Source organism: Vigna angularis, chromosome 1, assembly GCF_016808095.1.
Source record: "Vigna angularis cultivar LongXiaoDou No.4 chromosome 1, ASM1680809v1, whole genome shotgun sequence".
Taxonomy (NCBI): Eukaryota; Viridiplantae; Streptophyta; class Magnoliopsida; order Fabales; family Fabaceae; genus Vigna; species Vigna angularis.
Window position 1 is genome coordinate 19,021,627 of NC_068970.1, and position 25,237 is coordinate 19,046,863.

The 25,237-nt window shown below is 31.3% G+C and overlaps 2 protein-coding genes across 3 annotated transcripts; one reads left to right on the forward strand and one right to left on the reverse strand.

Moving 5' to 3' along the window:
• Nucleotides 1–2,211: 2,211 nt before the first annotated feature.
• On the reverse strand, nt 2,212–5,649 carry LOC108323506 (uncharacterized). Of its 2 annotated transcripts, none has more exons than XM_052876139.1 (5): nt 5,185–5,649; nt 4,158–4,854; nt 3,202–3,547; nt 2,868–2,949; nt 2,212–2,634 (listed from the first exon to the last, which is right to left on the reverse strand). In XM_052876139.1, exons 2-5 carry the CDS (start codon nt 4,777–4,779, stop codon nt 2,434–2,436), a joined length of 1,251 nt encoding a protein of 416 aa, XP_052732099.1. In that variant the 5' UTR covers nt 4,780–4,854; nt 5,185–5,649; the 3' UTR covers nt 2,212–2,433. The 2 variants fall into 2 exon arrangements, with proteins under 2 accessions (XP_052732099.1, XP_017411473.1); XM_017555984.2 differs by having other exon boundaries at nt 4,158–4,955.
• An 8,083-nt stretch (nt 5,650–13,732) lies between these two features.
• Nucleotides 13,733–23,917, forward strand: LOC108323517 (zeaxanthin epoxidase, chloroplastic). The gene is made up of 16 exons (XM_017555997.2): nt 13,733–14,515; nt 15,564–15,726; nt 15,892–15,966; nt 16,163–16,263; nt 16,342–16,457; nt 20,371–20,582; nt 21,227–21,318; nt 21,530–21,644; nt 21,726–21,829; nt 22,079–22,124; nt 22,259–22,323; nt 22,425–22,511; nt 22,741–22,795; nt 22,890–22,978; nt 23,069–23,153; nt 23,540–23,917. Exons 1-16 carry the CDS (start codon nt 13,998–14,000, stop codon nt 23,618–23,620), a joined length of 2,004 nt encoding a protein of 667 aa, XP_017411486.1. The 5' UTR covers nt 13,733–13,997; the 3' UTR covers nt 23,621–23,917.
• Nucleotides 23,918–25,237: the final 1,320 nt, after the last annotated feature.

Here is a 25,237-nt window from a genome sequence, read left to right on the forward strand (position 1 = left end):
ACTTTAATTATTACTAGAATTACTTATTTATATCAATTTATTTCAAACTAATGATATATACTTTTTTTCAATAGTAATCAATAAATAACTAATACTACATTTAGTTCTATACTTGAGATGTTGAACATGTAATAAGATTCTAACGGTGATTTTGATTGCTTTTTTCGTTTAGAAAATGTCTCTGTTAATTTTCTTTGAAAAATACTAAGTGAATTTATAGGATCAACATGAATTATTGACCTATGTTCTTATGGAAATAATATCTTATTGAAATTTAGTTAAAAATGTAAATATTATCTTAATAGATTGAGGTTTGAATTGTTTCATAACGAAGATGTTTAAAGGATCTTATTGACCTGCATTTTTTAATATACGTATTAGATAGAGTAAAAATAATCACTATTAGAGTTAGTTTACTTCTATCTATTACATCAATTAAAAGTATAAGGTATAGGAGAAAATGATATGTTCTAAATAGTATTCCATATAATATGGTATATATTATGGAGGATAAAATTCATTTACCAAGCCGTTTCATAGATAGTATTCCATATAATATGGTATATATTATGGAGGATAAAATTCATTTAGCAAGCCATTTCATTTTTTATATTTCATTTTCTCTCCGTTTAATTTTAACTTTCTTTCCTCTCACATGTAAGTAATTTTGTCATTCTTCTCTCTTGTTATTGTCGATGTCACTTTATATTTGATTCATACATCATAACTCTTCAATTACTTATTAGGTCCCTATTCCAACTATAATTTACTCTTAATCTCCTGCATGTTTATATTTGTTTCATATCTATTTGATTCTCGCCTACACACTTGTAACTTTCTATTGATATCTAAACCGTTTTCTTGTGTTTTTCTCACATATTTGAAAATTTATTTGTTTCTAACATTATTGTATATTTGAAAACTAATTTTCCTTACAATTTTTTGTCTGGTGAGAAAATTTGAAAACAACAACATATTATTTTTCAAAATACGCACCATAACATGTTAGAAAAAAGTGAGTCAAACGGACCTAATTGTGAATTTCTCATTGCGGTAAACTTTCGGATTACCAATTAAGGAAAGGAAAAAAAAAACTCTTCCCAAACGCGGTCATCACAATGCACCGCTGCAAGCCTCTTAACCAGTACTCCAAATGCGTGGCCACAAGCTCAACCAAGGCAGAACAAAGATTACACACGTGCAAGGACACACCAGGTGAGAAGAAGAAAAAAAAGAGTTAAATTACAAAACCCTTAAAGTTAGTTTTGACATTTCATACATATAGGGAGTGAAGGTCACAATTTGAGAGGTGCATGAAACAACTACCATTTCTTTTTTGTAATCTAGGCCCGCTTACAATTACTGATTCATATCTTGCTCACATTTCAAAATTAGATATCTGTTGTATCAAATGATAATGTGTTATGTAATCGTGTAATAAAATTTGTATTATCTGTGTTTTGTTTTAAGTGTGCTTTAGCTACTTAAAAAATTGAATAATTTATTCTGCAGGCAAGCTCTTACTTAAGTATGGTATGAAAAATATCAGCTCTTGGTACGAAAAATATAAAATTAAGTACAAATTTCACGTTCAATTTAGAATTTACTTATTGATTCAAGAGATCAACGTAACACACCTAGCCAAAAGAGATTTACTCGCCCAATGTTTTAATTTGTCCAACTGTGAGCTGAAAATCGGAAGACTTTATATAGTTGAAATTCATTCTTTGGGATAGACTATTTTATAAGAGGGAGACATTCATCATTATTTCTTTTAGTTGAAATTCATTCTTTGGCATCGACTATTTTATAAGAGGGAGACATTCAACATTATTCTTTTTTTAGTGTTCAAAATGTATAAGAATAACTATTATATTCACGGAATTAGACGTAATATATCTTAATTTTTTATGATTTTTGTTATTCAATCTATTTTCTTCATTACTCTTGAAATCTATTCTAATTCTTAAGTGTATGATAATTTATTCATGTGAATATTTCATTATTATACACTATGTTAGAACTTAGGTTATCTTAACAACTAATAGATTTAACTAGACATGAAGCTTTAATCATTGATATTCTAAATATCCAAATTTAAATATTTAATACAAACTTTTAATAAAAAGAATCTAAGACATTAGGATTTTTATTAATAAGTTTAAACTAAAGGTTGTGTAGATATTAACTTACCTATACAATTCTGAATCATATGATAATTTTGCCTGCAGTAAAAAATTGAAAGAAGAAAGTTGGCCGCGACCACTGGTTTTTATTTACACAGAATACATGGGTACCTAGGTCCAAATAATGGTGTAAGGCTTTCTAACACATGACAATGAATTCCATCAAATTCTCATTAAGTCAATGTAGAATATATTCTTTTAAAAACTGGTCAAAACCTTCATGACTTAGGATTTTACATGGGATCGATCACTGAGCATTGCTGCCGAAACAACTGCCTGGAGACCACATCGGTGCATATTTGGAGAACGAAAATACTCTACACTTGGAAACCTCTTGGCCCTGCTGTTCAGGAATTGAACTTCTCATATTTTCAGCTTTCGACTGTGCTCTTCGCAACTTGTTTAGAATCTTATCCATTGATGAAGATCTCTTCTTTTCTAATTTCATCTGTGCCAAATATTATCATGGTCAGAAGAGATTAAATTGTTGTACTATATATACAATTTCTACATATATTTTATCCGCTCTATCATACAGCTTACACTGAAATATAGCAACCTCCTTCAATAAATTCAATATCTTGCTTTCACCAAGATAACATGAATACGAATTGGAGTTGGTCTCTGTACAAACATGGTATAATAAACTACCATATACTAATTGATATGAACAGAAAAAACCTCAAGTTTCCTTATAGAAGTTTCAGCCTTTGCTTTCTGCAAATTCTCCCATGCAACGATTTTGGCTTCCTCTCTCTTTAACCTGCGCCAAAGCAGAAATGTATGGATAAATGCATGAGTAAAACAATAGCATCGTATGCACTTGATCTCTGAATATTAAAGAGATTGAAAGATCATGCCCAAGATGACTTAAGGAACTGAAAAGCATTCATTTGCAGCCTCCAAACTGTTTCTATATCCAAAAATTGTTCTGCTGCTCCCTTTGGCCAAGGAACCAAAGGGACTAATGTAATGAGTTTTAAAATATATGGTTTTCAGTATTTAAGCAAGATACTTGGAATTGTCTATGTTTGGCTCGTCAATTTCCCAACATGAAGCCTGGGGTTGTGCACTAATCTCTGTCGAGTCTTTGCTGTGTAGTAAGTCTTTTTTTGCCAATTTGGTTGCATGCCTCTTGGACCATCTGATAATAGTAGCTTGACTGTCAACTTGCACATCTCTGACCTCTAATTTAGAAGAATGGCATTCTTGTTGATCCACAGCTGAAGTGGCAGTAGAAGACATAGGAGATGAATGTGCATCATTCTCTGTCTCTGCAGGGCTCATTTGGGTACCTTTGTCACATCTTGACAAATTAGATGCTCCATTTTCCTCATTCATCATTTCATCATGTTTCTCTTCTGTAAATTAAAACAATAGAATAGTTTTAAACATGTAGATTCTCCTATGTCAACCAGTGCTGGTGTACAAAATTATGTTCCAGAATCCAATAAGCGTGTTGGTAACACATGCTAAGCTCACCATAAAAGACTTGGATTTTATTTGTGCGTTAAACATTGTTTAAGAAGGAAGTGTTTCAAACGTGGCTAAACTTCAAATTGAAAACTAATTTCACAGTGAACCTAAAATTTCGAAACACAGGATGTCTTACCAAAGACTTAAAGCCCTAGTTACAGCAATTAACAGAACTGTATATTTCGTTTATGAATGAATTCGTCTTGTTGGGCAATGTGATCTGCATACAACACAGTGTGCATAAATTATCCCTAAAAACTAGGTATAAACAGCTACCCTGTATCAGAAATAGTTTCTCCTCAAACGATCATCACTTGATTACATTGATGAAATATGCAATGTATTAGTGAAATTCTACCTTAGAAAACTCAAATCTTTTAGTATTAATAGTGAGAAAGCCCTTTAATATATTATATATAAATCAACTATTACACCAAATACAGAAACTCTTAATTTTCATAAGGATGCCATGTGAGAGCACCAAATGTATTTTACCTTGAGAGGTAGGAGATGAATGATCACATAGCAGTTCAGAACACGTGGTGGGTGCAGTGGACAATGAAGAAAGCACCACACCATTCTCGGTGAGCACAGGAGTGGAAAACTGTATCCCATTGTCCATGTCATAACCAAAAACAGTGGCATCATGTGGATCATAATGGTGAACAGAAACAGCAACCGGTGCCAACACCCCAGTTGAGAAGGGAGAACCCACTACCAAGTTTCTGACAACCAACCCTTGGCGCAGTGGAACCACAGGTGAGTAATTTGAATAGAAAGCAGCAACTCCAGGAGGCACAATTGGGCCACTTATTGACTTGGGTCTGCGCTGAAGTTGTGCGTGCGAACTTCTGCTCTCAGCATAGGCAGAAGCTGGACTAGAAATCCACCTCTCAGCCTCATCCCATTTGGAGGGCATTGTTCTTCCACCACTGAAAGGTGTTATCAACCCTGCCATAGTGTGCCTTCTACTGATGCCGCTGCTGCTTGAAGCCTTTGAAACTCTCTCTGAGCTCCACCCCTTTTGGCTCCCAACGTTTCTCTCTCTATAATATGGTGCCCCTGGACTTGGGAAAGAACCCAAATTCTGGAAAGAAGACGAAGAACTCTTCTTCATGACACTCAATGGGACAGTTAATTGCTCTGCCGATCGAGAGAGGCACCGGAGAAGATGCAAGAACAGAAAATCTCACTACAAAAATGGAAAGCTGAGCATGTTTTGACCCATCATCTATGTTAACCCTCTTTCTGCAATCTACTTTAACTGAGGTTGAAATATCGATGTACTTAAATCTGATCAGATTCGTTGTACCCAAAAAGAAACAACATTAGATTTTGACTAGTCATGCTTCATCACTCAACCACTTTGTTTTGTTACACCAAAAAAGAGGGTAATAACAGGTAAGAAGGAGTAACAATTGTCAAACACATTATAATATGTGACAACAAAGTCGAAACCAGAAAATCAAGAGTAGGTACTAACTAACATGATTTGTGGTTAAGCACGGTTGTAGTTAATTACCTGTCTTAATCTGTGTAGCGAAGAGACTGTTGTTTAATCGATCATAAGCAAGGTTTTGTGCAGGGATCGACATACCCGGAATGTGGACATGTTACATATTGCGTGAGGAGACAGGTCACGTTGTTCCAACCCCAGCGAAGTAACTATATTTTTCATAGGAAAAGAACCATTCATTGAAGATGGAACAATGAGTGAGGAAGGTGGGTTTAGAAGGAGCAAGACGTGGACATCATCTGTGAAACATTTTGTAGATTTGCTAGAAACCCATCCTTGCACTTGTCATGTCGTCTGTATATTCCAAATGCCACTCACATGCAGTGGACCGCAGGCTCTCACATTTTTTTTATTTTTCACGCCATGAAACGGCCCTATTTGCTTCAATTTTAATTACAGTAGCGGTCACATTTGTGATTACATTTTGGTAAGAGGGAAGAGTTGTCCTCTGCACATTCACATTTTCACCTCTAACATTGTTGTGTTCGGTGATGGGCGTTCTTTCAAACAGATCTAAACTAGCTTCTATTACTATCTTTAAATATGAATCGGAGTGTAATTTAACTTTGTATCCTTTCGAGATGGGACCCTAATCAGATCAATATATTACTCGAGGAGAATTTATATTTATATGTTATGATATGATATAAAAAATTATTGTTATTATTTAAGATTCTTTACCCAATGTCTCTCTTTGATTTGAGAATCCCAAGACCCATACTAAATCCTTGAAAAAGGTGAACACCGCCAAGGAAAATAGAGGGATCAACAGTACAAATTTCATCACGAGAAACAGTATCTTGATACTGTAAGGGTTGTGTTTGAAATCATTCCAATCAAACTTATACAGGAACAAACATCATAAAATCAATTTTATGATATCAGAGTTGTGCAGACACCGAACTCGACTTTTTTTTCATAATTATTACAAATTACAAATTATTTTAATTTATATTTACTATTTAAAAATTGATTTCATCAAAATTCTAAAACAGATTTTAAGGTATCATTGGATCACAATTCCCTTAGATGGAAACCAGAGTTTTTTTCTTTTTTCACTTGGTGTCACTTTGTCAGAATTGGAAAAGATTAAGAAGATCTATTTAAACAGCTGTTTTTTTTTTAATTTGTTTTTACTACATGCTTGTATATCAAATTTCTGAATATAAACTTATAAAAAACAAGACATATTAATGTTTACTTTAAGTTAGTAGCAACCATATCATTTTTTTATGAAAGGTTGACTCTATTTTTTCTATATTTCATTCATAATATAACCTTTAAAAGAGATATATTACAAAATCATAAATATTTTAAGAATCACTAAGTTTACCTAGTAAACAAATTGAAAAATAAATATACACGGCACAAAATACTACAATGTGCATTATAGAACATTGTACACCATACTAAACCTCCCAATCATTAGGCTAATAATAACTGGTTCAATTTATTTCATTAAAGAAATTATTATTTTAACAATCCTTTCTTAAATTGATATATACTTATATCAAATATTAATTTAAAGTCATGATACAAATCAGCTCTCTCAACTTCAAGAATAACTATCTTTTTAAAGCCTTGGTGAATATGTAACTGACTTAATCTTCAGTTTTGTACCAAACTAGTTAAATATTTTCTTCTCTCTACAAAAGTCTCCTAAGAAATAAAATTGCGCATCAATATTTTTGCTTCATGTATTATTGGATTTTTTTGTCTATTTGATTGTTGAGTTATTGTTAAAAAAATGTATTAACATTATGTGAGAATGTTGCTTGTAATGAGGGCAACAAATGGACTGCGTCCATAATACATAAAGATATGAATTATTTGCTCAAAAATTTGGAAGCTGAAACCAACAAAAGCATTGTTTGTTGCAAGTAAATCTTTAAAAACCCACTTAAAAAATGTTTAAAAATCGAGTATGATCCAATTTTTTTTCTCTTCTTAATTGCCTTCGGTTATGATGTAGTCTGTGACTCTAGATCAAACTTCCACCATGGATTAAGTCTTTCTCTAAATTAATGATGCATAAATGTCATTTAACTTAGTCCATGGACTAACTCTCATCTTCTCTAAAAATAAAACCCTATTCTTTTTTACTCACTTAACAGGAGATTTTTTTAAATTTCTAACTTTCAAAGTCCCACATAAAAGTGAGTTAGAACAATAGAATGATACTGAACCTCAAAATTAAATTAATTCATTTTTAATGTATTTTTTCCATATGATATTTTACTAATATTATTTTTTTCTTCTTAACTCTAAATATTTTTTTGTAAGGTTGAATACTCAAGAAAAATTATAGTTTAAGATTTTTATTACACAGGGTAGTTTTTAATTATCTAATAAAAAAAAGATAGTTTTGATAGAAATTAGTGTAATGATTATTTTGTATAAAAATGAAAGTTAATTTATATTTTCTTCTAATCTATTATTCCTAAATAAAATATAAATATTGATTTTATAGAAAGTTATTCAAAAAGTAATTTTGTAATTATAATCATATTTTAAATACAAAATTTCATTATTTTGAAAAGTTGAAAATATAATATATGTTAAACTTAAAAATAAGATAATTTTGAAAGAAAGAAAAATGTCCAAAGTGAGTATTTTTTTACATGTCCAGAAACTACTTATATTTGGATACAAGTAAAAGTATATTTTCTTTTAATTCTTTCATGTTTTGAAAGTTTGTAGGAATTTATTTTAATAAAATATTTAAAAGTTATATATAAATAAGTTTTTAATTTATTTTTATTTTTGACATCTAAAATATAATAAACGCTTTTCAATTTAAAAAAAATGTTTTTTTCTCAAATGAATCATCCTTACAAAAAATCAAATAAGTTATTATTTTTATAAAACTGTACTAATATAACACAAATATTTACGTATATCAAAATTAAATAAAAATACACACAATTTAATAAAATTAAAAAAAAACAAAACTAAATGTTAATACAATTACATAATTTAATTAAGGAATGTATGACTAATAGATATGATTAAGTTAGGTTAAACTAATATGTTAACTTAATAAAAAAATATTATTAAGAATAAAATATAAAAAATCTATGAACAACCTTAACCTATATAGCTTTATGGATATTTGACCTGAACTTTTTTAATAAATAATTTTTTTTGGTTTTATAAACTTTTTTTATCTAATCCATTAAGACCAAATCCTATTAGATAGATTAATTTAATAAATTTAATAATAACACATATCTCAACATTTGAACTCCAATTATATTGCATAAAATGTACATCTGGACTTAATTCAAGTATTTATCACTATTCATAATTTTTCCATAGTATAAGATCTTGAAAAAAAATTCTAATATGGTATTAAAAAACTAATCATAATCTAATGATAAATGGATTCGTATATAACAAAAACACACCTTACTAAGATGATTATTCAATATTATTAGGAGAAGTTTATATAGGATAAGAATCTAAATGAGTCACAATCATGACAAGTTCTACTATAGCTTTAACAATTGTTTTTGTCAAACTCTATGGTTGGGCTAACCCACATGACATGATGGCTCACAACCTAGGTGTAGTCAAGTGTGAGGCAGTTCATGAAAATTAGAAAAAGAGTTCACATTAACATATCACAAACATTATTACCAAGAGAATCACACACCACATTTCTAAATAGATACATTGTCATCCTTAGAATACTCAAAAAAATTATGGGTGACAACTATGGATGAAATGTTCAATATTACACCTCACACTTGTGGTCACTTTCAGCCACATGTATAGTGAGTATTGCTTACCGACGCCTTCTTTACCACATTCATTTAGTTTCTTCAATCATTACTTGCTTCTTGTGCCTCCAAGTGTCTTTGTTTATAAATGCTTTGAGTTTTTTTCATGCATTCATTTTTTAAATCTCATTTGTCCTTTAAGATCTTGCTTTCTAGAAGACTTCTTTTAAAAAACAAATCAATCCATCCCATCCCTTAGCCTGCCAATGATTGAACTTATTTCAATACTATGTTGAAAATAACAACCTAGAATATCATTGGTGTTTGGGAGTTAAGTTATCCTAAATGGACTCACCATATAAATAAAAAATAAGCATATTTAAGCATAAACATGATGTAACAGTTACAAGACTGTTTTCTTATAAAATTCTCTAGTTCAACAATTTTATAGAACTGATAATTTCCTAAGTTTTTAAAGAAAAGAAAAAACCATTAGCTTACAATAAAAGACATAATACATGCATGAGTATAATTTATTATCATGAAATTAATTTCAGCAATCCATAAAGCTTCACTTATATAATTCAACTTATGAGTTGATAATTATAAGTTGAATACTCAAGCACAAGATTCTGCAATGACTAATATTTTTCTCTCTAGAGCTATAATTCTATTGTTAAAAAAAAATTATGATGTTGAGATATGAGAATATAAGAATAATAGAAGAAATAATTTTAACCAAGCAATTATCAGAGGATCTATGTATTTAATTAATTTGTGATAGTTAATGGTTCAAATGACATTATTTAACAAAAAGCTCAATTCAGTGCATTAACTTAAACCAACTTGCTCTTGACTTTTTGACTCGGGAAATTATATGATTACTGTAGTCCTTTTTGCATCTGACTGTTATAGTATAATAATCCCACCAAATTTATTATTTATTTAAATTTTATATTAATATTTATATTAAAATTTATTACAAAAACATGATAACAAAATGTGGTTTAATAATACACAGTAATGTAATGTCAAAAATTCATGTTTAATTGAAAAATATTAATATAATATGTATATAAATAATAAATTTGATTTCAATGGAAAGAATAATATCATTTAGTTTTAAAAAAAATTAGAATTAAATTAAATCAATGAGACATATGTAGGAATTATATTGAAATCAAACATTTCTTATTAACACTTACATTTAACATTGTCTTGTTATGTAATATTAATAGTGTAATATTAATAGTGTCATGTTTCATACCAAAAATTTGACATGTAAATAACAATTTTTTTTAAAAACTATTTTAAAATAAACTAAAAATAACATATATTAACATGTGGTATACTATCAACGTCGTTAGTAATTTTTTTTGAAAAAAAAAATTAATTGAGACATTTTTTCAAAATTTAAGACACAATGGAAACAAAAAGTTAAGAAATACCAATTTGAAACTTTCCCACCAAAGGAGCATTCTAATAATTAAGTCTTTTTCTTATCCATTCACCGTTCTTTGACTCATTAATATGTTATTGAACATTAGGTTATTGATATGTTATTTTCTTCTTTGGGTTCATCTCTCACTCTCGGTGTTATGTTATTTTTCATGGTGATTTCATATATTTTTTTTCTCATTTTTCCATTATTCTTCTCGCTTATTGTTTAAGTACTCATTGTTTTATTTGATCTATAGATTTGTTTTATTTTCATCTTTATATTTTTTTTACATGATTTTTAACTTATTGTGTTCATTGTTATCATAAATATTTATGTTATTCTTTTGTTTTTTCATTTGTTGTAAACATTTTTATTGTTCTTGATTCATTTCATCTCTATTTTTGATCGAATAATATGTGCCTTTCATTTGGTATTGAAATGTTCAATCAATTCTTTAATACATGTGTTTGATGTGTATGATCTTTTCCACAATTATGATTTTGGATTGTATACCCAGGCTACCTTGTTTTATTTTTCTCATTTCGTTTGTTTTTAACACATTAGTAGTGTGAAGCTTAATTTAGTCTCACGTCGCTTAATACCATGACATGTTATTCTCTATTTAGCTATATAGGCAACCATCTATAAAACTTGAAAGATATACCAAAATAAATATAGTTCCTAATGTAGTATAGACATAGGTATTGTACATTGAATAACATTAAATTCTTGTGTCATTTATTTCTCCTCTTGTTTTATTGTCTTTGTTCCTAACAACTTGTACCAAGAGCCAACTTCTTAGTATGCTTTGTGGTTTTAAATATGTTTTGTGCTTGCAGCTTTATTTGATCTTCTACATCAGAAAGGTTTTTTCTTTTTTCTTGGAAATCTCAATTTAGAAAAGTAGTGGGAGGGAGTTTTCTTCGAAGCAGTGACTTCGAATTTTGACATTCAGGTGACTAACATCTGTGACTTGATCTTAAGTGAAGATGATTGTGGAAAATTTTTAGTGGAATCTTCTAGTTCTAATTTTAGTCAGCATTAAGTGCTGAAAATAGAGAAAGAAATAGCCAGAAATGTCATAATCAAGGTCAATGCAGATCAAAGTATAGAGAGAGACCACAAACAAAAGTCTAGAATGATTGTAATTGTCAGAAAAATGGTCACTTTACAAATCAACATTGGGCTTCAAGGAAGAACAACAAAAAAAAGAAGCAAGATGATGATCAATGAGTAAATGTAGCAATTGATGAAACTGCATATGCACTATTATGTAGCTTAGATAGTTCAATTGACTATGAGTTATAGACTCAGGTGCGTCATTTCATACTACACCTTCTTTACAATTATTATCTAACTATGTTTTGTAGGAAAAATGTGATATTAACATCATAACCTCTAATGGAAGCGTGTGGACTTTGAATAATGATAGACATATTCATGTCTTAAAGAAAAACTTAATATCTATAAGGCAGTTGGATAATGAGGGGATTTACACCACTTTTGGAGATGGACATTGGGAGATAATAAAAGACAATCTTGTTGTTACTCGTGGAAAGAAGTAAAGATCTCTTTACATGATTGGAGATAAGGATATGATATCAGTTGCAGAAATTGGCAACAGTTCCACTTTGTGGCATCAAAGGCTTGGGCATATGAGTGAGAAAGGAATGAAAATAATGATCTCAAAAGGTAAAATACCTTACTTGAAGCATGTTGACATTAGGCCCTGTGAACATTGTATTTTTGAAAAGAAGAAAAAAATCAGCTTCTCTGAAACAAGTAAGTCGTCTAAAGTTGAAATAAATGTATGAGTCTACTTTCTTAAGAATAAATCTAATGTCTTTTTTGTGTTTAAAAGGTGGAAAAAAGAGGTTGAGACTCAAATAGGTTTAAAAGTTAAATGAGAGAGCAAAATGTAAGAGAATCCAATCAGAACTACCCAAGGTATTTTGGACAGATGCAATAAACACAACAACCTATCTTATAAGTAGAAGATCATCAATTCCTTTAAATTATAAGTTACCTAAAGAGGTGTTGTATGGAAATGAGGTAAGTCTTTCATACTTGAAAGTCTTTGGTTGTGCTTCATATATTTTATTAGACTTTAATAGTAGAGATAAATTGGACCCTAAGGCAAAACATTGTTATTTCATTGGCTATGGATATGATATGTTTTGCTACAGGTTTTGGGAAGACTAAAACAAGAAAATTATAAAAAATAAAAATGTTATTTTTTAATGAAAACATGTTCTATAAAGACAAGATCGTATAATCGATAAATGTATAGTCAATATCATTAAAAAAATTCATATCTTTATTCTCTTCTTTTATGTTTATTATTTTATTATTATTATTTTTACTATTTTCTGCATAAAAAAATAACATAAAAACATTGATGGACAAAATGATCACAAGAACCCTTTGAAAATTTAACATAGGACAATATAGGAAAAATGACTCTTGAACAATAAGGTAAAGGAAGAAAATTTTGAATTATAAGAATTTAAAATGGAATTTCATTTTCCAAAATTTGATTTTATAGAAAGAAAAAGATAAGAATAGAGTTTATTCATATCCTCTCCTTTTCTAGGAGTCTCTTCTCCTAACATTCTACAAAACCTTTGCGAATCTTATATATTTTGTCTCTGAGTTGAATTTTAAAAAAATAATCATTTAAAAAACAAAATTGAAAAAAAAACATGAACACCAAAAAGAAAAATTCAGTATTATTATCGATAGAAGATTTTACATTTAAATTTAATAATATAAATATGTAAGTTTCATTTGAGATTATAACAAATAATTTAAATCGTGGTGAAATGTTTATTTTAAAATGAAATGGATAAGTAATTAAGAAGGTTGAGAATAATAATAATAATAATAATAATATTATTATTATTATTATTATTATTATTATTATTATTATTATTATGAGATTATTCAAAGATATTATTGTAAAAATAATGTGGAAAATAAATCTATTGGAAAAAAGTATTAAATATCTCTAATTGAGAAAATAAATAAATAGATTGAAGAAAAAAAAACGCTTAAATTATGGCTCCTAATTATATAGCGTGTGAGTTTCTCTTAGAATTTAGATATTATGATTTATAACTTTTGTGTTAAATTTTGATCATCACTTGTAAGAAAGCGTAACAAAATAAATTATAAGGAATTTTTATTTTCCTTTTTTAAATCTAAGCGAATGGATAGACGTCCTTATCCACAAATGAAAGTAGGAGAAGCCAATAAAAATGGATATTTTGATCACTCAATGGGTTTCAATCCTGCTTCAGATTCTTCCTACGTGGGCGAGCTTACAACATACACACCACTACCATCCATCACCACAATTATGTGTCTGTCACTGTCACCCAACATTAGCAACCACTGACCTCATTTCTCAAACGTTAATTCCAAATTACAAAACTTACATCTATTTTCGACATCTTCGTTTTCCTGATTTTTCTAGCCACTAACTTTAAACCACTGATTCTGTTGTCCATGTTTATTCGTCATTAGATTTTGTTATTTCCATTCATTGTCAAAACTTCAACATGTAATCATATAAATATAACTTCTCTTGAACAACCTAGTATTTGAGTTTTGAGTTGAGCCACACAAGATACACATTCACACACGCACCAACAACCATGGCTTCTACTTTGTGTTACAATTCTCTTAACCCTTCAACAACTGCTTTCTCAAGAACCCACTTTTCAGTTCCCTTGAATAAAGAGCTTCCATTGGATGCTTCACCTCTTGTTGGCTATAACTGTCCCCTGGGATGTAGAACCAGGAAGCAGAGGAGAAAAGTGATGTATGTGAAAGGTGCCGTGGTAGAGGCTCCACCAAGTGTTTCACCCTCGTCACAAGGTGGAAGTGGGGCCCCTTCGAAGGAGCAGCTTCGGGTACTTGTTGCTGGTGGAGGGATTGGAGGGTTGGTTTTTGCGTTGGCTGCGAAGAGAAAGGGGTTTGATGTGGTGGTGTTTGAGAAGGACCTGAGTGCTGTAAGAGGGGAGGGACAGTATAGGGGTCCAATTCAGATCCAGAGCAATGCTTTGGCTGCTTTGGAAGCTATAGATTCAGAGGTTGCAGAGGAAGTTATGAGAGTTGGTTGCATCACGGGTGATAGAATCAATGGACTTGTTGATGGGGTTTCTGGTTCTTGGTAAGTGAAAAGGTTAAGTTCATATTTTAATTGAATCAGTGATTTAAGTGTCTTCGTTTTTCTTCTTGTTCTATCTTTAGGCATGCAACAGGGATGCTCATACTGATTAGTTTAACCTTAATCAATGTTGAATTGGAAATGCTAGGCATTTAAGGTGCTGAAGCTGGATCCTCAGAAACCAATTGGTTAGTTTGAACTGTGAGGCAACGGTATTCATTCTTGGCAACATTAGGATAGATGGTGGTTGAAACCTATTTGCCACATTTGATCTGCATGATCGTTTGAAAGTTGATATTATCATTATGTTGCTTAGAATCTTCTGTCATATCCTTATTAGAGGAAACAAATTAAGTCATATCCTTATCAGAAAGCACCAATTAGAATGTAACAGATGATACATTTACAAGATGATGATATTTTGAACACTCCCCTTGCATGTTCATTACCTAAGAGTGTGTCCTATTAAAATTTTAAAACTCTCTGGAATAAAACCCCAATGAAGGCAAAAAAAGGTACATCCTTATTTATTAAATATTTCCTCATTAAAGACTTTATTAGGAAAACTAATTTAGGAAAAAAAAAACCAGGGCTGAGGGAAAAGAAGTGTATTGATATCAATTGAGAACTTTGATTGGCATACTTTAATACCATGACCATTGTACACCAAAAAAACTCTGAAATGTAACAACAGCAGCAGTAAACTCAACTGGAAGGCAAATTCAGATATTTTACAGTGTTTGGATCGGGGCTCCTAGTTAATAAGTCTATTAACATCCTGTTTGTTAATGAGATTGATTACACTTAGTGAGTAAATTCTTCATTTTAAAGTTGGGAAGCTCAGTGACTTAATAAGGTAATTAATCATATAATCACTTCTATTCTAGCAAACATGAAAAGGGTAGTTATGATAATGTAAATTTACCTTTCTTCCAAGACAACAATCTTGCTCCTTTAATATCAAGTTCAGAAGAAAAAAATCTTTCTATAATTTTCTTAAAGAAATCATATAGCATTTTGCGCTACGAATTGATATATAGTTCGTCATCAGGTACGTCAAGTTTGATACATTCACTCCTGCTGTGGAACGTGGGCTTCCAGTCACAAGGGTCATTAGTCGAATGGTTTTACAAGAGATTCTTGCCCGCGCAGTTGGGGAAGATATCATTATGAATGCTAGTAATGTTGTTAATTTTGTGGATGATGGAAACAAGGTAATTAAAGAGAGCTTGTTAAAGATTCTCCTCATGTTATCTATTATGTATGCATTTTATTGAGCTCTTATTTCTTTCTTATTGAATATTCATTGGCTGACTATATGATTAAACATCAATTGGTTAACATTTACTACTTTCTCATCCAGCATTCCACAATTTCAGGTAACAGTAGAACTTGAGAATGGTCAGAAATATGAAGGAGATCTATTGGTTGGAGCGGATGGTATATGGTCGAAGGTCTTATTAATTCTTCTCTGATTATGATCTTATTCTTTAGCTAATAATTTTTCCCACATGAAATTAAAAGAAAGGCATGCCTAAACATGAGAAGTACAGTGGAGCTCATATGTGTGCTAGCCTTGTTCTTGCATTGTGAAGTAGTGAATTCTTTCAGTCATTCTGCATTTAATCTAATTGTAGATTTTATGTATAGGTGAGGAAGCAATTATTTGGGCACAAAGAAGCTGTTTACTCTGGCTATACTTGTTACACTGGCATTGCAGATTTTGTGCCTGCTGACATTGAAACTGTTGGGTATGTTGACCACTATTCATGTATTGTATATGTATTTATATTGAGTTGAGAAGCTTACTTGAACCTTTTTGCTGGAAGATACCGTGTATTCTTGGGACACAAACAATACTTTGTATCTTCAGATGTTGGTGCTGGAAAGATGCAATGGTATGCATTCCACAAAGAACCTCCCGGTGGTGTTGATGGCCCCAACGGTACGCATTCTGTGTTTGGGATTTGACACATGTTAGAAACAGTATTCACAAACGTTAAACTTTGTTTGTTGCCTACTTATAGACATACTTTTTAAATTGTTTCTAGTGGCTTTTAGATAAGCGATGCTGTCTTTGAACAATTGAATCTGGAAAGAATTTTCAACTGCCATGGCAATGGCAAATTGATTATTTGTTTGACATTTTGAGCTAAAGATTATTTCTGTGCTGGTGACCATTGATTATTAAATATGTTGCTACTAGTTTCTACAAATAGTAAACAATTAGCGGCCTTATGTTAAAAAAGGAAAAAAACAAGGCAGAGAAAGCATTATTCACCCCTTTGAAACATCAATACTTGCATTTGTTGCATGAATTGCTTTTGGATATGTATCTGGTATTGATACTCTTGGGCGCTTCATTAATTATGTATCAAATAGTATTCATTGTGGTTTACTAACTACATCAAATCACAATTTTAAAAAGTGTGCTGCCCGATTAGAATTTAAGAATATTTTTTCATATGATGAAGTTATCATTTGTTGGGCTTATTGTCTCGTCAAATGTTGTATCTGCTTCTTCATCATTTTTGTTTTTGTTTATTTAATGAAGATGTTTGTTTTTGATAACCTTGGAGAAGTCTCAAATATTATGGTAGAATAGAATAATTTTATTGCTACATCAGATATATATACAATATTGGACAATTAATTTTGGAAATATAATAACAACACCTAATGTAATCAGATTCCTATGATTCAGGGATGTAATCAGATTCCTATGATTCAGGGATATAATTAGCTTCTTGTGATTTAGCAATATTTATGTTATATACTTTAATTATAATAAAATACTTTACTGCATATTTTATACTTTTTCATTCTCCAACACATTACATGTTCAAGAAGGAGAACACTTGATAGGAAGTTGAGAGTGTATGTAAGGAGGAAGAGAGGTTAGTCAACTGTTAGTTAACAGTTAGAGGGAGTTAGTTGCCTAACTGTGTTAACAGTTAGGAAGAGCGGGAATATACCTTTGTATAAATTGTTGAGATAGGGAGAGGAGAGGGACTTTTGGCGATTCAAGTGTACGAACAGACTGTTTAGTCTTGTTGGGGGGAGATTAGGCTCCCTTATTGCTTCATTCTTGTATTCTTTCTTGGAGATCAATAAAATCAGAGGTTATGTAGAACTTTTGCTCTGTTTGCGTGTGTTAGTTGGGTGAAAGATAAGGTTTCTTTATCAGAAACCTATCAACACTTGTAATGATTACTTTTTACTCAATGAGAAATGCGACTCTCAATGTCTACAAACGCAACTCTTTCAATTCATTTAAAGTAGTTGAAATTTTTGTAACGATGAAGTATCTTCTTCTGATAATATACAAAACTTTTCTTCTCCATTCTTATCTCATCGTTGCTCCTTTAAAATCTATTATTCATTTACTCTAATTTAATCCCCTCCATTGTTAACACTTTAACATTGTATGAAGAGCTTAGATGTTGCTTGTGAGAGAAAAACGAGGGAAGAGAATCGAAAAAGTTGGAGAGAAAAACTATATACAAAGAAACTCCAAAGCAAAGGTAGTCTCTAACAGTTCGTTGCCTTCACCTCCCATTTTTTCTGGTGAAAACTATTATCTGTGGATTGTAAGGATGAGGACATACTTGAGAGCCCAAAGTTTATAGAATATAGTGAAAAATGGTAGTTCATCTCAAAAGTCACTATGAAGAAATGGTAAAGGAAGGAAAAAAACTTGTCATCATACAAGTAGCTTTACATCTTGATATTTTCATCAAGATTATTACACTGGAAACTCTCAAGGAAGCTGAGGGATCAATTGAATCAGGAGTTTCAAAGAAGTGATGAAACAAAGAGAAGAAGACTCAAATTTGATAAGAGAGTTTGGAATTGTTAGAATGAGGATAACTAGTCTATCGAAGAGTACACTAACAACTTTTTAAAGGTGGTTACTTGTTATTTGTTACTTGGTGAAGAACTAGGTTATCAACGTGTGGTGGTAAAAATCCTAGTATGCCTTGTGAGATGTTTGAATAAAAAGTATCCTCTCTAAAAGAGAACAAGGATTTTCCAAGATGATTGTGACAAAATTGGTGGATGCTTTGCAAGCCATTGAGTACAAATGATTTCTCAGGATAGAGGAAAGTAGGGAAGGTTCCCTTGTAGCACAAAGCAGAGGTAAAATCCAATAATGAAAAAACTTGCTCGTGATGAAATAAGAGAAGAAGCCTAAAGAACACAATAGTAAGAGTAAAGGTTGGATTAAATTTCCATCTTGATCCTACTGCATAGAAAAACCATACTGAAAAATTTTGCTGGTTCAAACTTGTGGAAGGTGCAAAGCTTGTAATTAACTTGGGCAAAGGGAGAAATCCTGTGAAACAAACAAAACCAGCAAGGACAAACTACTCAGGATTTCAACATAATCAACAAACAGAGGAGCAACCCTTTATTGTAAATTGTTACTCAGCTAGTAGCAAAGAAGTTTGGTTGATGGACAGTACATAATTGAAGACATGACTCACAATGCTAGCATCTTCAAAGAGCTAGACAGGACATACATGTCCAAAGTCACTGTTAGTAATGGAGAACACATGGTTATTAGAAGGCAAAGTAGTAGTGTTTATTGAGACTCTCTTTGGTACAAAATATATTTCAGATGTTCTATTTTCACCTTAACCAAGTCAGAGTCTGCTGAGTTGGGACAACTGGTGGAGAAGAACTAATTCTTTAGTTTTTTAAGAAACTCTGATAAATATTTAATCCATTTGGAAGTTAGTTGATGACGATCAAGATGAAACACAAGTTTTCCAGTTGAATGAAACGAAAAGGATGAACAAGCCTTTGCAAGTAAGGAATACAACTCACATCTATGGCAAAAGAGACTTGGTCACTCAAATTATTTCATTCTAAAACAAATGAGTTTAAGTAAAATTGTTGAAAATATGTCTAAAGTTATTGAAAATAATGATGTATGTCAATAAAGAAAATAGAACTGGTTGCATTTTCTATTTGTAGGAACTTGGAGAGCAAAAGAAAAATTGTGGCTCATACACACAAACATTAGGGGACCTATGAGCATGGTCTCCTTGAATGGAAGTAAATACTTCCTACAGTTCATTGATGATCTTATTAGGATGTGTTGGGTTTATTTTTTAAAGCAGAAATCCAAATTCCTCACAATATTTTATTTCATCTGTGATCCATTAGAACTAATTTCATGTTTACTCTGATTAAATCTTCTCCGTTATTAACACTTTTTACACACGTCATTTTCTTTTTATCTCCCTTCTTGGATGAAGCATATAGCATAGTCTCTTTGTTGACCAGACATGAAAGGTGTCCTCTTTAGGAAGAAATGAGATTGATGTTATTCTTCTTTGTAGGCAGTAGGATGTGATTTATGATGACTATAATTAGTAGTTTGTGGAGTTACAGTTATATGTTTATTAATAAATTTTATACACACATGTACTTGTGTCTTCCACATATAATATCTTAGATATTTTAAGAGCAATCATATCCGATTTATGTCCATGCATAATAGTTGGTAAGATTATATTTATTTGAGATTACCTCGTGATTGTTTTTTTGTTCAAGTACAAAGATGGACCAAAAATGCTACTCTCATCCATTCTGTCTTACTCATTTTCTTCTAAAACTGGATCTTCATCCATCGTTCTAGACATGGAGCAGAATGTATTATTTATATCAGGCTTGAATCATGACTATGACAGCTGATCAAATTGACTGGGTTTTATGACCAAAATTTACCACTGGAAATGCACTAATGCAGAAAAAGGATGACCTTGAAAAAATACAAATAGAAGCGTGTCTTTATTTTCATTCTTTTCTAAGAGGAAAGTAAATTAAATCATCTTCTTTCTTCATGGCAGGAAAAAAGGAAAGGCTGCTTAAGATATTTGAGGGTTGGTGTGACAATGCTGTAGATCTCATACTTGCCACAGAAGAAGATGCAATTCTAAGAAGAGACATATATGACAGGATACCAACATTGACGTGGGGAAAGGGTCGTGTGACTTTGCTTGGGGATTCCGTCCATGCCATGCAGCCAAACATGGGCCAAGGAGGGTGCATGGCTATTGAGGTACATATTTATTGTTTTTATTTGGTATTTTAACTTTGTATGGATACAAGTTATAAGAACTTTTGAGAGTTTCTGTACTGAAAAAAACTATATTTCCATTAGCAAACTCTCAAATGCTCTTTGTATCTAGACAGGCCTTTGTCTATTCATCCTCTCTCAAATGAAATATGGGTTCTAGATTAGAGGATGGGGGATTGTACAAGCTAAATGAAAATTCTTAGTTTAAATACCATACTTTTAAGAAGTGAGCACAATGCTATTTCTTTTCATAAATTTCATCCGTGATTTAGTCAAAATTAAATTTTTCAACAAAGTAATGAAAGATTATTTTCTACTATGACTATTATACCTTCTAGTCTTTTTCATTGGTATGTTTACTATGCTGTAGCTGTATATTTATCCAAATTTGTACTAAAAAGGGTTTCAAATAAACAATTTTATTGCCATGCCTCTGATGATATATATACACTATTCACAGAAACATGCATAAATTTAAAATATTTTATACTTAAAGAGGAGATGGAGATCTACAATGTGAAACCATCTCAACTTCCCTATGAGCCTCCAAAGGGGACTGGTACTAAAAGAAACACTTGAAAAGTGAGGCACAAGCCCTTTCTATCAAGCTTGTTTTATCATTTCAGGACAGTTATCAACTTGCATTGGAGTTGGACAATGCATGGGAACAAAGTGTTAAATCAGGGAGTCCAATTGACATTGATTCTTCCCTAAGGAGGTAAGACACCATTTTTGCGTATATACAAAAACTAATGATGATATTAATTAATTAATTAAATAACAACTTAATTTGAACATAAAGACCATTTCTCATTTCAGCTGTAATCCAATAATTAATGTTTCATCATTTACAAATCAGTAAATTTGATGTAAATTTATTTGGTGATTGGTGCCCATCTCTTTTCTCTCTTTTCCATTAATACTTCCAGCTACGAGAGAGAAAGAAGACTACGAGTTGCCATTATTCATGGAATGGCTAGAATGGCCGCTCTCATGGCTTCAACTTACAAGGCATATCTGGGTGTTGGTCTTGGCCCTTTAGAAGTAAGAACTCAAATTTTATCAATAAGAGAATGAAAAGTACAGTGAAGTTGACATTTCATTGTTGCTTCCCTTACTCTGCAGTTTTTGACCAAGTTTCGCATACCACATCCTGGAAGAGTTGGAGGAAGGTTTTTCGTTGACATCATGATGCCTTCTATGTTGAGCTGGGTCTTAGGTGGCAATAGGTAATGTATAGAGCCCATTTTTCTTTGTTGGTAGACTTGCTTTATTTTTCATACACTTGTCATCTCATTCAACATGCAGTTATAAATCTGTGCTAATGGATACATGATGAGAAGTTTCAAGAAACTGATTATATTGAAAACAATGTTCAGTATTTAATTATGTCCAATAAGACAGAAATTTATTTATGATCATATGTAAAGTTGTGCAGTTTCATTGCTTACAAGTGAAACATGATGCTTCTTTTACAGCTCCAAACTTGAGGGTAGACCACTAAGTTGCAGGCTCTCAGACAAAGTACGTTGCTCAAATAGAGTTACTTTTGTACTTTGTTGCTGAGAAGATAATGTATATCTGGTATAATTTATATGTTCACATCGATCGGATTTTTTGTGATCTGGAGTTTGATAGCTATTTGATTATTTATGAAGGCTAATGATAAGTTACGCCGATGGTTTGAAGATGATGAAGCCCTTGAGCGTGCTATTAATGGAGAGTATGTCTTCTACTAAATACGTTTGAGTATCATCCCTTACATCTTTCTAACCACAAATGTAGATTATATAACCTTTGGTCCATCGTTGTTGTTTCAATTAGGTGGATTTTATTACCGCATGGAGATGGAACAAGTCTTTCAAAGCCTATAGTTTTAAGTCGAAATGAGATGGAACCCTTCATAATCGGGTATACCTATTGATGCACTTACTCACAATGCAATGACATAATAGTTCCTAGATTTTACATGCAATTTACATGCATTTAATTTAGAACTGATTTTAGATGTACCCTTTGAAACCTGAACGGTGATCCTAATTTCTGGTCATCAATTATTTCTGTGTAGTTCCATTGTTATTTTTTTTTTAAAAAAGCTACTAATTCCAACCTATTTTCGTTTTTGTTTTCGTAATTGCAGGAGTGCACCCGCGCAAAATCATCCTGGCACTTCAGTTACAATACCTTCACCTCAGGTAGCACAATTTATCATGACCTGAATCAAACACGGTTCCACACTCGATGCTTTTCAACATCATGTAACATAGTCAACACTTTTTTCTTTTTAAGGTTTCTCCAAGGCATGCTCGAATTAACTATAAGGATGGTGCCTTCTTCTTGATTGATTTGCGGAGTGAACATGGCACCTGGATCATTGAGTAAGTAAAAGAAATAAAAAGTACTTTGTTTTACTTGAAGTTTTAAATTCTTGATAATTCTATTTAACATCATTCTGATTATGTTTTCAGCAATGAGGGAAAGCAGTACCGGGTGCCCCCTAATTATCCTGCTCGCATTCGCCCATCTGATGGTATTCAGTTTGGTTCTGAGAAGGTGAGATGAGATGTTCTAAAAAGCTGTTGCAGTTTTCATATTACACATTTGGCCCTTCTAGACCTTATATTAGGTATATGAGATACCACTAATCATTATATCAGAAAGCCTTAGTTTGTATTGAGTAGGGTTACTTGTTCACACTGCATCTCCCACTTAAAGGTTTAAACCAAAACTATTAATTTATTTAAGATGTGTGCACAAAAGTTATTCAAGTTACATTTCACATCTCCCTTCTCATTTTTCTGAGAAAAATGTTTCTGCTCATTTACTGACAATAACATACAATCTCCAATTAATGCATATGCTATATATGCCTGAAAACGTGCAATTTTATTTTGAATGGTGCATTAGTTATGATGTCTGAGCATCCAAGTTATGTGCAGGTTTCATTTCGTGTTAAGGTGACAAGATCTGTTCCAAGAATCTCAGAGGATGAAAGACCTCTGACGTTGCAGGAAGCGTGAGTGGTTTTGTTCAGTGGCAATTTGTAAGTAATGGAAAAGTTATACAGAGAAAATTTAAATTTGTAGAGCACTATCTGCGTTACTTTAGGGTGGGGTATTATACAACGATCAAGTTATGTTACATGTTTATATGGACTTTTAGAGGGATTGTTGGGTATAAATTCGTTACCCCACTCCAATACTTTTTGTGTAATAACATTTGTTAGTTAGATAGATTTATAACACGACTGAAACTTGCACCACATTAATGTTGAATGGAGTAGGCAATGCTAAGATGAGAAATTTTTTCACTTTTAATTGTGATTTACAGAATGAAACTATGCTTGTTAGTATAAGAGTGGCAAATTAAATCGTTTAATTTGGAACGAAACTGTGTTAAAGATACAAAAACCTAGTTGTAAATAATCTAGTCGAGGTTAAGATGAAAATATTTTGACAAAGAATGAGATCAAGATAAATGTTTTTTTATTTATGCTAGCATAGATATCTAGTCAGGATTGTTTTGAATTTTTAGTCCAGACTAGGTTAAAACTTAAATAATTGAAAATTTGAGTTTGTAAAATAGTCATGACTTATGGATTAACCCTATTTAAGTCTTAATCTTTGTTCTTCACAAAGTGAGATTGTACCAGTTGACACAATAGATAAATTACAAAACCATAACTTTATTGTGATGAGACATAGGACTACTCCTTTCATTTAGACCATAAGTTTTTTCATACATAATAAGGTGAAAGATGTAAGTATCCCAAATCAATGTTTGAGAAATAATTGTAGTTATATTCCAAATCAATCCCAAATCAATGTTTGAGAAAGAAATGTGGTTACCAGCCTCTTATGTGAGAATTGACATTGTATCTCTTGTCATTGTGTTCTTGTATCTCATAAGTTAGAGTACAATTTATTCATTTTATTTTCTCTTTCCAACAATTGTTTTTCTATCAAATAATATGATCATGTTCCTTAAACGGGTAGGCTTTTTCTTATGCTAGCCGTAGACCTTGAATTAAAAGAACAATGATCCAATGATGTTACATATTCATGTTCTTCCCTTTTGATATTTTTCTCTTGTGCTTCTTTATATTGTGGTTCATTGTAATTTTCTCATTTGTCAAGATTCTTACAGATTCTTATCTATCATGTTTCTTGTGATATGAAACTCAAATATTGCCCCTACCGAGCCTTAGTTTTTGCTTTTGGGCTTGTAAATAAGGGTCTTTTTACTCCTATTTAATTTCATGTTTTCATTTTTAATTTAGAAAAGTGTCACATTATCCTTAACTTATTTTTATTTTAAAATATTTATGAAGTCAAGGAAACAAAAAAGAAGTTATTTTCTCTTCTTTTTTTTCAAATATTTGAAACAATATATGAATTGGAAACATGACAACATGAATTAAAGGGATAATAGAAAAAAAAAGTGAAAAAAGAAAGAAATGAAATCATAAATAAACATTTCTAATGTTTTCACGAGAAATATGTTAACAATGTGATATTACATTTTATTTCCGACAATAATATTTTATGAAATTTCATACAAATTCATGTAACTAAAATCTTTCTCTTTTAGTTGTTTTAAAAATTGAATCGATCATCAAATCAGTGGAGGGTCAGTAT

Bases quoted from the DNA above. Each gene is read 5' to 3' on its own strand.
- LOC108323506 (XM_052876139.1), bottom strand. From the start codon at position 4,779: ATGAAGAAGAGTTCTTCGTCTTCTTTCCAGAATTTGGGTTCTTTCCCA. The intron at 3,548-4,157 runs GTAAAATACATT...TTTAATTTACAG, and splicing joins TTCATCTCCTACCTCTCAAG to AAGAGAAACATGATGAAATG. The intron at 2,635-2,867 runs GTTTTTTCTGTT...TATTTGGCACAG, and splicing joins CTTCTATAAGGAAACTTGAG to ATGAAATTAGAAAAGAAGAG.
- LOC108323517 (XM_017555997.2), top strand. From the start codon at position 13,998: ATGGCTTCTACTTTGTGTTACAATTCTCTTAACCCTTCAACAACTGCT. The intron at 21,645-21,725 runs GTAAGAACTCAA...CTTACTCTGCAG, and splicing joins TTGGTCTTGGCCCTTTAGAA to TTTTTGACCAAGTTTCGCAT. The intron at 21,830-22,078 runs GTAATGTATAGA...CTTCTTTTACAG, and splicing joins TGGGTCTTAGGTGGCAATAG to CTCCAAACTTGAGGGTAGAC.